The 19,039-nt window shown below is 31.3% G+C and overlaps 3 protein-coding genes across 6 annotated transcripts; 1 reads left to right on the forward strand and 2 right to left on the reverse strand.

Moving 5' to 3' along the window:
• Window positions 1-28: 28 nt before the first annotated feature.
• LOC100806850 (phosphatidate cytidylyltransferase, mitochondrial) lies at window positions 29-5,028 on the forward strand. 2 transcript variants are annotated; one of them, XM_003524778.5, is made up of 10 exons: window positions 29-492; window positions 635-691; window positions 792-854; window positions 963-1,031; window positions 1,232-1,324; window positions 2,115-2,219; window positions 2,294-2,371; window positions 2,877-3,005; window positions 4,163-4,256; window positions 4,515-5,028. In XM_003524778.5, the coding sequence occupies exons 1-10, from the start codon at window positions 394-396 to the stop codon at window positions 4,703-4,705; spliced, it is 978 nt and encodes a 325-aa protein (XP_003524826.1). In that variant the 5' UTR covers window positions 29-393; the 3' UTR covers window positions 4,706-5,028. The 2 variants fall into 2 exon arrangements, with proteins under 2 accessions (XP_003524826.1, XP_040871397.1); XM_041015463.1 differs by lacking the exons at window positions 29-492; window positions 635-691; window positions 792-854 and having other exon boundaries at window positions 1,219-1,324.
• Window positions 5,029-6,465: 1,437 nt separating this feature from the next.
• LOC100801349 (transcription factor bHLH89) lies at window positions 6,466-9,526 on the reverse strand. The gene is made up of 3 exons (XM_014776045.2): window positions 8,390-9,526; window positions 7,049-7,444; window positions 6,466-6,921 (listed from the first exon to the last, which is right to left on the reverse strand). The coding sequence occupies exons 1-3, from the start codon at window positions 9,413-9,415 to the stop codon at window positions 6,817-6,819; spliced, it is 1,527 nt and encodes a 508-aa protein (XP_014631531.2). The 5' UTR covers window positions 9,416-9,526; the 3' UTR covers window positions 6,466-6,816.
• Window positions 9,527-14,527: 5,001 nt separating this feature from the next.
• LOC100807379 (uncharacterized) lies at window positions 14,528-18,337 on the reverse strand. 3 transcript variants are annotated; one of them, XM_006580005.3, is made up of 4 exons: window positions 18,215-18,337; window positions 17,415-17,682; window positions 16,743-16,901; window positions 14,528-14,741 (listed from the first exon to the last, which is right to left on the reverse strand). In XM_006580005.3, the coding sequence occupies exons 2-3, from the start codon at window positions 17,611-17,613 to the stop codon at window positions 16,759-16,761; spliced, it is 342 nt and encodes a 113-aa protein (XP_006580068.1). In that variant the 5' UTR covers window positions 17,614-17,682; window positions 18,215-18,337; the 3' UTR covers window positions 14,528-14,741; window positions 16,743-16,758. The 3 variants fall into 3 exon arrangements, with proteins under 3 accessions (XP_006580068.1, XP_006580069.1, XP_003524827.1); XM_006580006.3 differs by lacking the exon at window positions 14,528-14,741 and adding an exon at window positions 15,762-16,085; XM_003524779.4 differs by lacking the exon at window positions 14,528-14,741 and having other exon boundaries at window positions 16,599-16,901.
• Window positions 18,338-19,039: the final 702 nt, after the last annotated feature.

A 19,039-nucleotide genomic window follows, 5' to 3' on the forward strand; every position in this document is an offset into this window, starting at 1 on the left:
TGGATTCATAAAACAAAGGTGGTCGTTGCTAACGTGTCTTCTATTTGGCATGTAAGAGAGAAGGTTAGCGCCGTTAATGATATAAGGGTCAACCTTAAAAAAATATAACTAGCACAGGAGAGGGGTTGAAAGCTTGAAAAAAGAACATGGAGAGACGAGTTAAACAGATCGGGCCAGATTGACCTTTGGGCCATGCGTAACCCGTTTTTATTACTAGTTTACTCAAATGCTCTGTTTCTGACTCCACGCACTTAAACTGTTCGATGAAACTCCCCCATGAGTTTCTACTCTTTCCTCCTTTTGAAGCTACCAATACTAAAGTTTTGATGACAACACTGTGAACCTCAATGCCCAATGTAAAAATTCACTTGCTGATTTCAAGCAATAGTCATAATGGATAATGCAACATTTCGAAGTTTTCTTCAGGTTCTTCCCCCTGTTGAATTTGCATGCGTCTATGGATCATCTCTTCATCCATCCAACCACGACAAGGTCTTCCTTTGTTTCGTACCCATAATTAATTTTTGCTTGCTGTTCCTCTTCTCCATTCAAGGTCTCTTTTTTTTTTTCTTCCATTCACCCTTTAGTTGTTGTTTTAATATTTGTTCTCTGTTCTGTGTTTTTGGGTTTCTAGACAACCATGACAGATTATATTCTTGGCGTGTCTGATCCAAAGCAGTGGCATTCTGAGGTACTAATATGTGATGGTGCTTTGTGTATTTGTGTATTTGACCGCCCCCTACTGATAATTTTTGTTTTTCATTCTATTCTTATTGCTGGCTTCAATCAAGAATCTGAAATTGAACAAGCATCACTATGCGTCATGGATGGTGCACCTTGGTGGCGAGAGCCTGGTACTTGCCCAATTTTTCTTTTCCTTTTGTTTTTGGTCTCTCATGTTTAGCTTGCGTTTTATTAGATGATGATTATATCTCATACCATATCTTGATGTGACATGTAAGATTACTGGAGTTGCTGATAGAATTGGTGTGGGAGTGCATTTCAACCCTTTTGTTACTTGGAATGGAAAGGTATTGATAGCTTATAACTCACTCGGTGGTGTGGTGTGTGAATAAGACCCTTAATTTAGTTTTAGCAAACTCACCTTCCAGAACATTTTATTTAGAATGGTGGGATATTTTTTAGTTTCCATAACATGTTTTTTTGCTGATTTGTTAAATCAAGATTATATTTTTCATGGTTCCTCGTCTCTATAAGCAAATTTATGCAGCTGTTCAAGTATGGGGTTATACAAATGCATGACTTACTTCAAGATGTTCAGTATTGGGAGAAATTCTACTTGTGTGGCCGGTTACAGAAACCAGTATGTTGCCCTCTTTTTCCCTCTTCATGTCTAGAATCATTTGATTCTTGATGTTTCGGGAGCTCTAAGCTAGATTCTTAATTTTCACATATCAATATCATCAAATAATCTCTGAATAAAAGAATTAGATATTTTATTTTTGGCATCTTTGCTAATTTATATTTTCTCGTGTTCAACTAGGACCGTTTATTTAGTAAGTACTTTTAAGCTTTGTGATTCACCTCTTATTCACAGACTGCCGTCATGAACTAGCAGTGAAGGTAGATATGCAGAGGAACACTAGTAACATATAGAGGATGACAGAAAAAAGAAAAAAGGAAAACAGAAAGGCATTGCAATTACAAAGAAGGGGATGGAGGGGGAGGTGGCTGTGTTGGAGGAAAGAGAGAGAAGGTTGAAAAAATAAACCCCTAGTTCTCAGAATCTCAGCATCATTCTGATAGGAAAAATAGTACTAATAAAAGAAATTATGGACCATGACTAGTGTTTTAAAAAAAGCAAAGGAGCCTATTCAATTATTGGAAGTTTATATGTGGTAATCCGGTTGTTGGTTAATTTTGCTCCTAAATAGCCATGTAAATCTATCCCCTGTACCTCATATCAAGAAAAGTCCTGTACTGCATACTTGTATGCATACAACATACCAAAGTGTACGATAGTTCATGAAACACTTCTCCAGGGCTAGTGTCACATATCTACTTAGTTTGCCTGTCATCAATTTTCCTGATAATTTGAATCCATAATTGAGGCCTATTTCTTTTCCCTATGTTTTTGGATGTGTTTCGTTTAGGTTCATATTGTTGTCGATAATTTAGATGTCAACAGCACCAATTCTGTTAACTTGAGAGCTGCAGTGTCAGCTGCTCTTCTCCTGCTTCCATCAGAATTCACAGAGGTATGCTTCTTTCTTACTAAATTGTTTACTTTGAGAGTTGGAACAACTGAAATGATTCAACCACACCCTTGCAGGAAGATCTATATGCCAAAGTATGTAGTCTCTCATACACAGGTGATATACGCATGTTATTTGCTGAGGATAAAAACAAGGTATTCCTTTGTTGCTACTTAAGAGGGATGTGGTATGGAAATGTTAATTTCTTTTAAATTCTGATACATATAAATTCTCTGTGTTTACTTGATTCCCATGTGAGGACCACGTGTCTTCAGAGATTATATGTCAGTTTGGTCACAAATTCTGGCTCATGCTTTAGACATTGCTGCCTTTCTGAATTATGAAATATCTCTTTTTAGTTTTTTTTTTCATGTTTCTTATAGTGAAGATGTGAAACATTGGATATTTGTCATTTCACTGATATGAACCTTCCCATCCTTTATAGTCAGGTTGAATTTTCACTTAATATGATTAGAATATTTTCTGCATATATTCCTTTCTTCCTTGTATTCCTTTTGTTCTCTTAGAGAAGGGCAGACACCTGTTGGAAAATTGTTTGTGTTTGTGGCATATTCTTTGGGAAGGAAGCCTGATTGATCATATATGTGTCCTATTGCCTTATGTTTTTACTGAGGTTCCTTTTTTTCGCAATCTGTCCAGGTGAAAAAGATTGTTACTGGGCAGTTTGATCTATTCCACTCAATGTATAAGCCATTTCTTGAAGAATATGAGGCTAAGAAGTTATTGAGACTTTCATCAACTGCCAATAATCAAATACATGCCACTCAGGTCTTTATTATTTGGTATTGATTTTTGGGAGCATTACAATTTATGATATCTTTACCAACATATTTCCAATTTAGGATGATGAACTAAAAAATGATTGACAACATTAAAAAAAATTGATTACGCATTTATTTGGTTTATTCGTTGTAAATTGGAAATATATTAAGTAGTAGTTCTCTCGTTGATTACTTGTTTTATCATGCATTTGAAAGAATTTAGCTTTGTTGTGCCTTGAACTCTATGCTGAAGTATTACCTCTTGAAAATTGAAATATTGCAAACAAACTTGTAGTCCCTCAATTTTTTTTTACCCGAAAAAGAAAAAGAAAAAAGAACTGTATCCTATGAGATGTAATGCATGAACTTGTGATTCCTTCTATTTATGTCCATCCTGTTATTTGGTGCCACTTGATGTTGTCATGAGGAGGAGATTTTTCTTTTTTTCTTTTCTTTCTTTAGTTTCTGTTAAGAAGGAGAAATATAAGCAATGTTTTGCTGCTATTCTGTGCGTTTCATCTTCTAGATATTCTAATTTTCACCTTTGGTTGTTATTTAATTGTTCATGACATTCTTGATGTTGTATATCTTGTGGGATACATCATAGCTTTTCTTGCTGTTCTAGAAACTCCCTCCATCCCATTTCTTTAGTTGTTTTAGGCTTCTATTTTTTTCCCAAAATAATTGTTGTTTTAGAGTTTCAAAGTTAATTTAATGTTTTTTCCCTCAAATATACCCTCATTTAATACCTCCTATTAGTGGTGCAAGTATCAAAGATCAAGGTATTAAATAAGGACATTTTAGTTCAAATATAACAATATTTTACTTCCATTAAATATTTCTTTATCTATGTGCATTAACCTTAAACAACTAAAGAAATGGGATGGAGGGGGAGTACTTTATACACACACACACACACACACACACACACACACACACACACACACATATATATATATATATATATATATATATTTTCATCACACTTATTGATAATGTATGGCACTGTCATGTATTAACTCAATGGAAAAGCTTCTTTCCAATGTTTAGTACATAGAAAATTTGTTAGAGTCAAATACCTAGCAAAAGCAGGCAAGTTGTATATAAATGCATCTTTGGAGTCTACATAACAAGTAAAGAAACTTCCTTACTCTTCTAAAACAGGATTGTGACTTATCAGTTGCTTGTGCTCTAGTTTCTGCTCTTCCTCCATCAATCAGAAGCCAGATAAGCAAGAACGGAGAATTAACGGAAACTGGTATGCTTATGGTATTGTTAGACTTGTTTCTGAATTATTTCTTTATTTCTTAACGGCTAATATTGTTGAGGTCCAAAATGAATTCTCTTGTTCTCAGAAGTATAGAGGTATAAAAATGGTGACATTATCAGTGAACTGGAATTGATTGATTTTCTTAGATATTTGAATCTTTAGATGGTAGTTCATGGTGGTGAGGTTGTACCTCTGAATAGCATGATGTGTGTCAAATTGTGAAAAAATGGGCTATTGTGATTTCAGGTAGATTCATACATGATACTAAAGTCAGTGCAAGAGAAGTGGCTGCAAATTGCTTGCAGAGAATTCTGAGGCAAAGAGTAATGGTTTCAAGTGCAAGGCAGGCCATATCTGGCCTTCTGGCTGTTGGTGGGGTAAATGCTACCAGGTATCTTTCTAAGAAAGTTAGCAAAGCCTGGAGATCATGGAGATGATTTTTGCCGTATTGACAATCATAGACATGAAGTTTTCTTGCTGACCTTGGGAAGTTTACAGATAGACTAGTAACCATTTTTCTGTTTTCATTTCTTCCCTTTCCCTTAATACTCCACCACTTTCTCAATCAAAAGGGTTTAGTAACTGGATTTGCTGGCGCCTTATCATTATTCTCTTGTGACCAGAGATACTTGCCAACAAGTATAGGCATGGTGTTTTGATTTGTCAATGCATTTTGCAGTTAAATTTAGCTGTGCTTTGTTGGGCAAAGGGAATTTTTGGAAAACCAAGTTTGAATTCTGTAAACTCATTTGTTTCTTCATCCCCATTTTTTTTAAAAAAAATTGAGTTCTTAATTTATTTAGAGGTTAATTTCTCTTGGAATAGACCTGTATTTCGAATTGTAGTCCACAAAAATGTTAATAATACGGTATTATTGTTTTAATACTCTATCAATTTAATCCATTCACTTTATAAACAGAATGTAGACTATTATCGCCGTATCATACACTAAACATTTCTCACCTTCAAGATTTATTATTCATCAAAGTCAATTGCCCTCCTTTTCTTACTATTTCATTCAGTCAATCTGTATTTAGTTATAAGTTAAACTACTTATTTACCCTCCTTTCCTTCTTAATTGTCATCATCTTTTTCAAGGTATAGTTTAATTTCATTTCTTTACCTTTTTATTCATTCTTTTACTTAATCTAAAATCTATACTACATTCTAAAATCATAAGCCACACAATTAATTTGAACTAAAATTTCTCTCAGTTTTTCTATTACTTTCAACAAGTTGCACTTCTCATTTATATTAGATGTATTTATAATTATAATTTCTATCTTAAATATTATATTTATTATAAAATTATTTATGAAATTTTATATGTATATTGTTAGTCTTTGATTTTAGATAAAAATATTTACATTTAAATATTCAGGCGATAAATTTTTCGTGATGTAATATACTATTCACCAAGAGGTCTATATTTTAATGTTATATCACATTTTTTAATACTCTATAAACTTAATGATATGATATTTTAATGTTATACTTTAGATGAAATGTACCAACCCACTAAATAAAAAAGATAAAGTGTACCAATATTTAAATTATATGGGTAAATTTGTATATCACATTTTCACGTGGCAGGAAAACCTTACATAAAATGTATTGATATATTTCAGGGATACTAATTAGTTCCTCTACTCACCATGATACTCTTAAGAGAGAGGAAAACAAAAACAAAAAAAACTAAACTGATAGGTGACAAGTGACATAAGTTGGTCTTGTCCAGGACCTTAATTTCAGGAGCTGATTCCTATAGTTTGTTTTCAATTTTATTTCACTTTATTTTTGTGGTTTTAGCATGACAATGTAGTTTCTCTACTTTTAGCGCTTCATCAGAGATGTTTTTGTATTGATTTGCAGCACAAAGCACAAATAGTATGACAACTGAATATTTTGTAACTGCTGCTTCGGCCCAAATTCGAAATTGCAATAGACGTGAAAACTAGTTAATAAAACTGCTAGGTTGTTGGTACTAATTCTCATTAAAAAAAAAAAAAGATTTTCACATAAAGTGTTTTCCTGCAATGAAAATTTTATGTCATTGGCAAATCTCTCGTGGAAATAGAAAACAGTGAAAGTTGAAAGTTGCAACTATAATAAAGTAGTTATTTTCCAAAACCAGAAAAAGCCAAGCATGACTCAACTAACCAATAGTCGTGGCAACAAAATAAAGCATTCAATCATTCATGTCCTTGTTTAGGTACAATGCTAAATTAAAATAGAAAGCCAAAATATACGAAAAAGAGAGGACCCTTTTTTTGATAGCACTAACCCAAAATAACCTGTATATTAATCCTCCTCCGAAAAAAGAAAGTTAAACAATAACTTAGTATCATAATTGGAGAAACTATATCATGAATCAGAAAGTCTGAAACTGTTGAACTTGTAAATTTCCCTATTTCCCGAGTGTCTCCGTGAACTTATTAGTTAATACTATATCATTATAACCAGTATTACTATAAGTTACTTTTCAAACATGTCAAAATCAATTAATAGAGACCTTTGGTGGCTGATCTTGACACTATCCTCCCCTTCTCTAATAGCTGTTTGTATGTGGAACTGCTGCTGTGTACTGACTGTCCAGAACATCAATCACCCTGTTGGCTATGGCACTTGCATAGACTGAAGAACCTTCCATTATCTACCTCAGTGAAACAAGTCACAGTTAAACACACAACAACAACAACAATGTGACAATTCTATTCATGCAAGGAATTTATAATTATAACTACCTAGTTAGTTTTTATGTCAAGTGAAATAATACCAACCTTGCTATTGAACAAGAAACTGCAATATTCACCAACATGTCCACCTGCAACATGGTGAAGCTCCAACTGAAGTTCATCCAGAACCTTGGAGACAAACAGCAGGCAGTTAATCTTCTTCCTCTGGAAGAGTTTGATTGTGACATCATCGTCGATGATCCGGACATCAACCTCGCTGTCTTTGGATTTCCTCTGGAGCCATGAGGTCCTTATGCCCCCATCTGGATCACCAAAAGGCTTTATGTTGCAGCTCTCAGCAGCATCTTCTTCTGTTTTTGGCCTCTTGTACCTCTCCTTAGCGTATCTTTTCTTCTCCACCAGTAGTTTGAGCTCATTGACAGTTCTAATCAGCTCTCTTATATAGTCAATGGCATCCCCCACCACAGATGCTCTATCAATCTGTGTTAAACCAAACCCAACCAATAAGCTTCATCAGTTGATCCATAGAAAAAAAAAGTTAAAATATATTTTTAGTCCATGTAGATAGAACATTGTTCACTTTTAATTCTTCAAAAATAAATCTTTTGGTCTTCCATTTATAGAAGTTATCATATTTTCATAAACAAGAAACCCCAAAAAATAAATTTTTGTGAAGGACAAGGACTCTATCTGACATATTTTCATGAAAGTTATCAAATTCGAGAGTTTACGTAGACTCGTGAGAGTTTCATAAACTCGACTCGTGGACTTGACTCGTAAGAGTCCACTTCGTATAAAATTAATAACAAACTATCTATAAATAACATACCAATTAAACATTTCAACAATATAATAAAACAAAATAGTAAATCATAAATTTCACAATACTTAAATAAACAGTCTAGTAACGCATCATTACTAGATAGTAACTTGTAGATGTTATAGTAGTGATAGATAATTCTAATCGAGGGTTTGATATTAGTAGAGAACAAGAGTTTGATGTTATTAAAGCTGAGAATTTTTTTATTTGAGAATAACACACTAAATGAAAGTATGTTGAACACTAAACAAATAGAAAATAACCCAAAATGACTTATATTTTGGTTTAATTTTTTTAACTTGCTGACTTGTTGACTCGGTGGTAAACTCGAGAGTCTACCGAGTTTACTTAAAATTTATAAAATCTATCAAAAATCTACTAAAAAAAGAGTTTACTCACGAATCAACTCAAAGAGGGTAAATGAACTTGTAAACTCGAGAGTTTGATAACAATGTTTTCATGAATAAGAGATCAAAAGAAGACAATTTGTTAGAAACTAAAAAGGGAAAGTGTTCTATTAGGGATTAAAAACATAATGAACCAGAAAAAAAAGATGTAGCATGTTATTTGTTAGTTAGAAAAATCATAGAATAGATGGTGTATACCTTTGTGGGGCTTGGGATGAGATTCCTCAAGATTTTGTATTTTCCATTGAGTTGTTCTCTTCTTTGTTTCTCAGTTGCAAAGTGTTTGGTAGCTTTGCCTCCCCTTCCTTTGCCTACAGAAGGTGTGACCCTGTTGAATTCCAGCACTCCCATGTCAAGCTGGCTCCCATCACCCTCCATCTCATCCCCTCCAGCAAAGAGTGAGCCATTCCTTGAGTTGGTTGGCAAGCTATAGCCACGGGGGAGAGACTGAAACAGCTCTCTGAGTGCTGGAGGCTGTGGAGGCAGGTTCAGATGGAATAGAGGATCATACAAAACTGAGGATGCACTTGTGTTTTCTGATCCTATTGTAAGGTCTCCAAGAAAGGCCATTGGATTCTGAAAGTTTGGTGTGTTCTGAGTTGGGTTTGTGAGGCAAATGGAGGGATTGGTGAGCAAAGATGAGGCTGAGCATCTTGGCATGTGGAGAAGGTTTAGGAGATCTGGTGAAGGGTAAGGAGGGTCTAGTATGGAAGAAGGGTTGTTGTAACTTTGGCTGCAGTTTTGAGTCTCAATTTGCTGAAATTGTTGTTCATTTTGTTGTTGTTGTTGTTGTTGTTCTGTGTGATTAGCATAGGCTATGTCTTGTAATTCCTGAACAGTAGCAGGGTCCCAAGTGGACAGCTGATAGGGATAGGCATCAATGACCTCTTGCACCAAATGGTTATCCATGTTGTTGTTGTTGTTGATGTAGGAGTTTCCCATGTTCAAACCTAGATGTTGTGGATGTGGGATTTCAATAGATGTGGCAGTTACTCCACTTACATAGGTGGAGACATGATCTTCTTGGTGTTGTGGGTAGTAATGGTTATAGGAGAGCTCCTCCACAGAAAGCCTGAGATTCTGTTCAAGACTATTATTGTTGCTGTTTGTGGTGTTTCCTACAACTATAGGTGATGGAGGTAGAGTTTGAGGAAAGTTATCCTTTAGAAAGGGTACACTTTCTCCCATTGTGTTGGGATCAAAGCAACCGGTTTGCTCATGCATTTTTGGCCTGTCTCCTCCTGTACTCGTTAGTCTATCTGCAGTAGTAGTTGACACAAATCAACAGAATCAGATATTTAAAATTAAACAAAAAGAACATACTATGTGAGTGAATACAAAAAATATCACCCAAGAAAGAGAAAAGGAAAAGAAAAACAAAGGAAAAAGACATAACAGAATTTGAACATTCACTGAAAAATATGTTTGAGATTTGATCATTTGAATCTTGTTTTGCTGTAGGTGGTTCTAGCTAGCACCAAATTAAAAATTTGAGGCCATTGAATCAAGAAAGTAATTACTTGTAAATTACCTATACTAGAAGGAAATAAAATTAAACAATATGAAGAGTAGGAAACAGTAGTTTCATATAGACAATGTGGGACAGAGGGATTTGGAATTCTTTCCTTTCTTTTTCTAAGATAGAGTTTGTTGTGAGAAAGGATGAGACAAAGTAGAAGGTGGTAGGAACGATGGGGGTACTTAAAAATGGCAAATATCTCAATGTATAGTTTAATCTATTTTTAGGCATCGGAATTGGAAGAAAAAGGGGTCGTTCAGTTACAAGCAATTCAGTCAGATTCTTGCTTCCAGGGGCCCACATGCTCAGTTTCACGATAAATTTTTAATTACCATTTATAGTTTTTTAGAGGAATTACCATTTATAGTTGAGACACATTTGATTAAACTTGGTTAAAATGAGATTTTAGGTAGTAAGGTTTGATTTAATAGTCTCATTCAGAAAAAACAAAAAAATTATCGTGTTGAAATAAGTTGAAAAATATTTATGGAAGAATAATAAATCACTCATGTAAGTTTTTCACAACCATGTTCTTAAATTACAGGCAAAACAATTTATTAATTTATTGCGAAGATAAAGCTGTTTAATCCGGCCTAAATTTGTAAGACAATCTTGATTGCAGGCATGAAAAAGAAAAACACTTCATTAAAAGAAAAAATCCATTCTAATAATTTCTGAAATTCTATCCAATTACTGTTCTAACATTAATGCTCATAAAACAAAGTATTTACTATTTAATAAGATAAGCTATAAATGTCTACAAAATGTTCCATCTGCATCCCCTTTGCCATCTGCTTTGGTAAATGCAAGTAATTAGCAAATGCATCATAAACCCATTACACAAGTTTTACGTGATTCGATTAAATAACTATATTTACGGATGAAAATATTATTATCAAAACAAAATTACAGAATAATATTTGTAAACATTTTTAAACTCCTCTGTGCCACAATTCTCCATAATTACTTACCTTTACTAATAATCTCTTAATTTCCCCTTTCTCATACATTAAATAACTTCTTAATTCAAGTAAGTACAAATCCTTTTTTTTTGGTGTGGGGGTATATTGGTACTTACAGATTATGAAGAGTTGCTTTACAATACATTACGCATTTTATAATAAAAAAAATCTCCCATATTTTATAATTTCTTACATATCACCACCACAGTACCCAAGGTTAACCTCACTTCATCTATCAGGATTTCTGATGAAAAAACAAACCCATTTCTTACCTAGCATATGCATGATACTAATTAAACATATAAATTTGTAAATAAAAGAAAACTTTCATTTGTAATCTTCAAATTATAAATTTGAATCGAATCACGTAAATAAAGTTTAGATTACATTCACCTATAAATTGATATTATTATATATTCTCCATAATTTTTCATATTCAATGCTGCTAATCTTTTTTGTACAGCAGTGCCCTATGCCTCCCGGGCGTCCAGTTTTGTAACTGCCTCTTTAGAATTCTTCTATGAGAGATGGACAAATACATTTCTTTCCTAAACAATGTCCTAAACTCATACGTTGTCCTGTCTCCTACTTCAACTGTAACGTGTAACAGATGGCTAAAAATATTATATATTATTTAATACGTTTGGGGCATGGAAAGGAAATATGGATATTGAAAATTGAGTAATGTTATTATTTATAATAGGAAAGGAGAGAAGAGAAGACAAAAAAATGAGTGATGTGTGTTATAACATTTTCAGAGAAAAGAACTCGCCTTATTACTGAAACTCATGTGTCTGTATGTAAACACATACACAGGAGCTGCAACTAACTATTCTCTGCGTTCCTTTTTAACTATCTTTTAAAGTTTCTACGTAGAAATTAAAAATTACAATAAATTTTACTAATTTTAATAAAATAGTAATGAAATTTCCTATTTTATTCATTTTTAGTTCCAAATTCTATGCTTATTTTTTGTTGCAAATATGATTGTGCGTATTTTTTGTTCCAATTGTAATTGTTGTTGGTTGAATTTTATATGTTTTTATCCATGTTTTGGTTATCTAATTTTGTTTGTCTAGCCACAAATAAATAAATAAAAAAACGAAATGCTGCCACATGGATGTCACAACGATGGATAAGAAAGAGGAAGATGAAGGGTGATTATAGAGCCAGGAGTGAGGAGAGAGAAAACAAATGGTAAAACAAGAAAAAGTGAGAAAGCAAATAAGAAAAGAAAATCTTGACCATTAATTTAAAAAACAGAGAGATCAACAGTGTAAAATCTTCTTTCACGGTACAAGAGTAACCTCATTGATGCACTTAAGCCTTCTTTATAATCATCATAAAACAACAAATATCATAATGTAATTTTACATTATTAGTACATATAATCTTTTTCTCTTCCCTTATTTACTTTTATTTTGATTTGATTTTACATGCTTTATTTTCATTATCTATTTTGATTACTGCTTACCTCCTTTTCAATTTCTTTCTTTTGAATTAGTTCATCGTATTCACTTTAATTAATTTTACATTTCTTTATCAAGTCCCTTCATTGATTTATTCGTTAATTTTGCGCAATTTGATTTTCTTCAAGTTAATCGAATAATATCAATGTTTTGCTTCAAATTCTTGTAAATATTCAATCTTGCCAAGTTATTTTATTATGACATTCATATTTTTTTTTGTTACAAGGCATTCATATTGTTTATAACCAAATTAAAGTGGGTTATTCATACTTATAAGCAAATTAATATCTCAGTTATTAAATTGAAGAATTAAGATTTTGACTCATATATATGTCATTAACTGAAAATTAAATTCTGCCGGCTACGAAGCTCAAAGAGTATTTAATTCTATGTCTTCATGCTACCATTTAGAATCAACCAGTGAAACCATTTCATAAGATTTTGAACAACGTACATCATCAAATAAAAAATAATTTTGGAAACAAATTTTACTGTCAATAAATTGAAACACCCGATGGGACTCTAAAATTTTAAAACCAATTTGATAGTAGATGCTATTAAGAAGTGATATAATGATTATCATGACAAAATAAATCATAAAAAAGTTTTGAAAAAGCCTCAGGTCAAAATAACCCTGCAAGTAAGCCAGACAACAACAATATTGCAAATTTTGGAGAAAATATTCAACCTTAAATTATGAATGTTGAACCAATTGTTACTTGAACTTAACCATAATTAAACACAGAACGAATATAAATAGAGTTGTCATTACCTCTTAACTTATTCTAGAAATTAACAGTAATTGGAGTTGAATAATTAAAAAAAAGCCTTAACATTATATCAGTAATTAGTTAAGGTGATAATTAATGTAAAATTGTGTAAAATTAATTATGTGTTTGTTATTATTATGATAATGGTTAAAATTATTATCATTTAAAATAAAAATTTATTTTGATTTTATGTTTAAAAATAATATATATTTTGAAAATATTATTTATTAGAAGTTAAATATTTAAAAAATCACAAAGAAAGAAAGAAAAAATCCAACTAATAGATTCCTGGATTCGTCCGCATGTACAAAATATATATATATATATAAGTGTGTGTCATGTGAAAAGTGAAGGATTTTTTTTAATATAAAATAAATTATACATTTTATATGTACTAACGATATATATATATATATATATATATATATATATATATATATATATATATAATCTATATTAATTGTTTTTACACTTTTAGGTAGTAAAAAAATATACATTCTAAAATATTTCTTTCTATTTTTTCTAAGCAAGTATAAACATGATTTAAAAATATTAAAATGCAAATGTTGTTTTTGTTTTCTTCATTGATAACATATCTTAGAGGAGAGAGAAAAAATAAAAATTAAGTTGCCAATTACGCAGAAGCAATGACGAGGTGCAAGAAAAGGAAAAAGAAAGAATACCACAGCTCACACAAAAGGTGATTGCAGAAGAAAGCGCGTTAGCTTGAATTCTAAAATGTATAATTAACGGCACTTGTGGTCCCTCACAACAGCAAGAAATTCCTCTCCATGCAGGTTGGTAAGTTAAACTAACTTATAGGAATGCCTTATTCTCCTTTTTCTAATAACAATTTGATTTTTAGTGTTTTCTGTTTCTTAATTTTTGGGTGTTTCTTATATTTCTCCATCCCTTTTATGTTTCCTGGTTGAAAAATGAAAACAAGTAATGAGGTTTTTTTTATGGATCAAGTAATATGAGTTAATCTATCTAATTTTTGGTGCAATAATTTTCTATAGATGAAAAAAATGATAAGTTTGTCATTTACTAGAAAATTCAATAATATTCGAAGTAAATTGTGACATTGATAAACTCTACAAATAATATTAATATTCTATCTTTTCGAATTATGTCTCTAACTTGTTATTATATTGACTGATTTAGAGACCAAAAATATTGACTTGTCATAGATATTAATTTGGAAACTGATGTAGAGACTAAATATTAAAGTGTCTAAATTGGTCATTATGGCACAAAATTGAGTTTTAATTAGAGACCGATTTTTCAGTGGCTAATTGTTTTAAAAGTTGTATTTATTTAATCAGAGACCGAACATTTTAGTTTCTAATTGAAATATAAATAGAGACTGATTTTACAATTGCTATTAACTCATTTTACAAATTGAATTTTCAGTTGCAATTAATTCATTTTAGATACTGATTTTCAGTCTCTAATTGCAAAAGAATTAAAAACCTATATTTCAGCATTTGATTACTATTGAATTTCTCTACTGCTTGGTAACATAACTAGTTCTTTTTGGGTTTGATATCTGATTTCTATCCATTGTTATTATCTTGATAGGGTATGCTTGCCTTTAAATGTGTTCATGAATCTTATACTGCTAATCACAAAAGTTTATTGAAGAAAAAGAGAGAAAAAAAGAAAACAAGGTGGGGGACAAAGAAACATTAACAGAAGCAATAATTAAGAAGGTCTACTCTATCTCTAAAGAAAGGCTCATGAAGGCTAGTGGGCAAAGAATTCCACCAAGTAAAACCCAGGTGCATGAATCCTAAGTTAGCCAACTTATCTGCGCATACGTTTTCCTCCCTGTATATGTGAGATACAATAAAATTCATACATTGCGTAATTTCAATACAATTATTCCATCTATATATTCTGCCAAGGAACAATTAGAGGATTGTGAAAGGCCAGAGTTATTAAAATATATTCTTTATTAAAATAACTTCATTAAATAAATTTATATAAAAAACATTTGGAAAAGAAAACCGAACAAAACTAATTTTAATTTTTTTTACAAATAGTAATTAATTTATTTAATTATGACGTTTTACTTGGTTGAAATATTATCAGGGCTTACTATCATATTAGGTTTTGAATTATCATATCATTCAGAATATATTTATCCTGTTAAAAATTAGCTAGTATATTAAACGTATGCAGTACGTGAGCATAATTAGATAATAAATTATAATAACCTATCATATTATGAGTAATTGATAAAGAGAATAAGTGCTAGTGTGTTCACGTTATAAAACATTGTTATGTATTATAATTATCATTACATTATAACATAATATAATAATTATATAGGTATAAAATGTCCGATTGTTATATATAGGTATAAACCATTTGTTCTAGGCACCTAAGCTCCTAGACACTACTGTGTTCAACATAATCTTTTTATTATTTTGTTTTCTTAATTAAAATCACTTTTTGCTGATATGATCTTGAGATGATATGTCGCTACAATTTATGCTTTTGACAGGAAGTTTTAGGAATGTAATTAATTTGTTGAATTTTAAAGGAAATATTAGGTAAATTTTTAATATATTATTTATCTCTTTATTTAATAACTCATTTACTCCTCTTATACACTACTTCCGCGAAGTATTCATTGAGAATAATCTTAGAAAAAAGTATCTAATGTAACATTAATTTTGTAAAGTGATATATATTTTGAAACAATTTTTTTCTCTAAAATATCATTTAATTCTATTGATTAGTTGAACATTTATTAGAAAGTGTGTTTTAAATGCATATTTATTATTACGTATTAGGGGAAGGATAATGGGTTTTAATGAAAAACATATGAATGCATACATTAAATAGTTGGATATTATGCATTTAGCATTCTTTTATTATATTTATGAATCTGATTTTTTTAAAAACATCATACCAGAATAAAGTATGACATCTGATGTTATTAATGTATACCGCAATTTTTTTTTAAAAAAAATTCTATACATTAATTCCTTAATCATTATCCTAAGGAAAGTGGTTAACAAAACCAATATACACAATTACACACATAGAGGACAGAATCGACTGATACCAGCTATCAAACTTGGTAAAAGGACATCTTTGATAGCTTTTCACAGAAGCCAGAAGATAAATTTTATTAATTCAATAACTGAATCATGTTATATTGTCCTGCCGATCATGCATACAAAATTTTAGATAATTTGGAAAAATTTATATGTAATATAATAATAGAAATTTACTTATATCAATATTATATTACATGTTACAGTAAGGAAATAAAGTATTTTTAATCTTTAAATTGAATAAAATTTTATAGATTTTTGTTGAATCAATAAAATTTAACTCTTGTCAAAAGGTATTAAAGGTATCAATTAACAAAATTTAATACTTGGTGTAATTTGATCTTATCCTTGAACTATTTTAAAAAAATTAAAAAATGTCCGTATACTTTAAAAGTTTATAATTGGGTCCTTAGGTAAACTGCAAAGATAAATTTAAAAATCACAAATAGTTAAAGGAACTATAAAATAAAAAAAAAAAAACTATTTGAAAATTTTCAAATAGGTCCCTATTTAAGACAATCGGGAATAAAAAATATTTAACATGCTTCAGATGAAAATAAATTCAGGGACCTACTTACAAACTTTTAAACAGATCAATCTAATCTAGTTAAATATAATGTTAAATATTAAAAACTTGATAATTGAATAACTAGAGTTCCTCAAAATACAAATCTGATGGCTATATTTTTAAATAAAAAACTAATTGTGCAATGGAAAGATATAATGTAAGAATTCATGTTGGACATAAATGAGGTATCCTTACCATTCTTTACTTGGAGTCAAATCTTACGGTTTCTCTTGATCTTTCCATTACCACGTCGTTTCTTTTTAGCCAATTTCAATTTATTTTTGGATTTCTTCCCTATTCCACCAACAGGCTTTAAGGAAGCCATGCTTTGACTGCCATCAGCCATCTCCACATCTGGCAAATTTAAAAACAAATAGGGGATATTAGATTGTTCTTGCGAGGCAATCAGATACCAAAAAAAAATGATAAACAAAAAAAGGTAAGAATTGTGGATTTATCTTTGACAAAATATTTTATTTTGCAACATAGCTTTCACAAACATATAGTAGATGCTATGAAAGATCACAAATGATAAGCAGGATAAAGCAAGCAACAACATATCTTAAACACAGTTCCAATCGGCACAAATGGCCATTTACCGATTAGCTTAGCTCTTTGGCATTTAGAAGAAAAGAACCCACCGATTAAATTCTTAGCTTATTGATGGGGAGCATAGTAACAAATAGTACAAGATCAATTTCACTCTGTTTAATGCATTTTGACACATACAAATACCATTCTTTCACAAAAATCAACATATGATCAAAATTACTCAGGAAATTCATATTAATCCACACATTTCGCATAAACAAAGCAGAGAGAAGGAGTAAAGTCATAAACTATGAAGTAAAAGAAGCGATGAGGTACCAATGTTGGTGTTGTTAGTGGAAGTGGACGCTTCCATGGCAGTATTTGGTTTCGAAGGAACCTCCAGCTTAGGTGCGGCAAGGGCGGCCTCTTGGGCAGCGAGCTTAGCAGCTTCTTTCTTGTCATAGAAAGGTTCAACAATCTCCCTCCGAATAGCCCTCAGCCTCTTCTCCCTCTTTGATCTCAATGACTTCGCCATTCTCTTGTACTTGACTACTTCCTTTCACCTAGCTATACTTCAATTTCGTTTTCACTGTACTACTTGGGCCTGTTTGGAATGGAATTCATTTTTTTGATTAATGTTTGGAATCAAACTCATTAGTAATTAGTAATTCAACTCAATTTTTTATTTACTTAATTCTAATGTTGGGATCAAATAGTAAAATTAATTTAAATAAACTCCATTGTTTCAGATATGTTTAGAATTTATTTTAATTTCTTATTTTTTCAATAACATCTGGCGACAAATGAACTCCACGAGTAACCAGCATCCATATCAAGCAGATAAAAAAGAAACAGCAAGAATGAATCCAGCATTATGAATTTATCAAAGTTCTTTTGGATGAACAAAATTCTGCATTTTATGTTTTTAACTTCGAGAAAGGTCACATATAATTGATCAAACTAAATATATAGGTAGCCAGAATATATTAATCAGGAAGTGAACTGGAACCAACAGAGGAAAAACCCTAAAATCATAATACTTAAACAAACCCAACAATTTTTTTATTTTTCAAGAAAAATTGAAAATGAAGCATAATATAAAGAGCAAGAACGTAAGAATAAGTGGGTTCGAATACCTGGTTTGGTTTGTGGAGGCAACAGAACAGAGTTCAAACGAATGCAAACTGCGTATGCGGACTCTGCTTTACGAAAGAGGCGGTGTTTTGCTGTGCAGCTTTGGTAGGTTATATGAGAAGGGAAATTGCATGAGGACAGAATAGTCTTTTAACCCAAAAGAATTATAAATGGGCCTATCTTAGATTGTAAAATTGGGATGGGTTATTAAACTGGAATGGGCTATCGGGGACAGCCCTTCATGTTTTTCAAGCTATATTACATTTATTATATTGTTTTCGTCAAAAAATAAAATCTACTAATTTAGAAAATAATTTTCGAAAATAAAATTAAAAGAATTTTTTTTAAAAAAAATAAGGAGAATAAAATTATTCTTTTACTGAGATTATTTCTTGTTAATATGTCAGCTAAAATACTTTTGGTTCCTGTATAGTTTGGTTTTTCAAAATTTTTTTGATCAATTTTGGTCTAAAGAAAACCTTGTTTGTGTCATGTGTGTATGATACATCCAACTTAATTAATATTCATGATGGCATGGTGAGACAAAATGTCGTGTGGTAGTGAAGGAGTTCACACTCAACTTATGTTGAGCTTGGGCATTTTTGTCATTTACTCACACAATATCCACTTTGGGTAAAGTCCTATGTTATGTTTGACCAATATACTTGCTTCCAGGCGCATTATGTGGGGAGATTGGAGAATGGGAAAGTTTTCGATAGCAGCTACAATCGTGGCAAGCCACTATGCTTTCGCGTCGGTGTTGGAGAGGTATGTATGATAGTTAATGTGTTATGTTGTTTGTAACTAAAAGCAGCAATATACAACAT

Source organism: Glycine max, chromosome 5 (assembly GCF_000004515.6).
Source record: "Glycine max cultivar Williams 82 chromosome 5, Glycine_max_v4.0, whole genome shotgun sequence".
Classification (NCBI taxonomy): domain Eukaryota; kingdom Viridiplantae; phylum Streptophyta; class Magnoliopsida; order Fabales; family Fabaceae; genus Glycine; species Glycine max.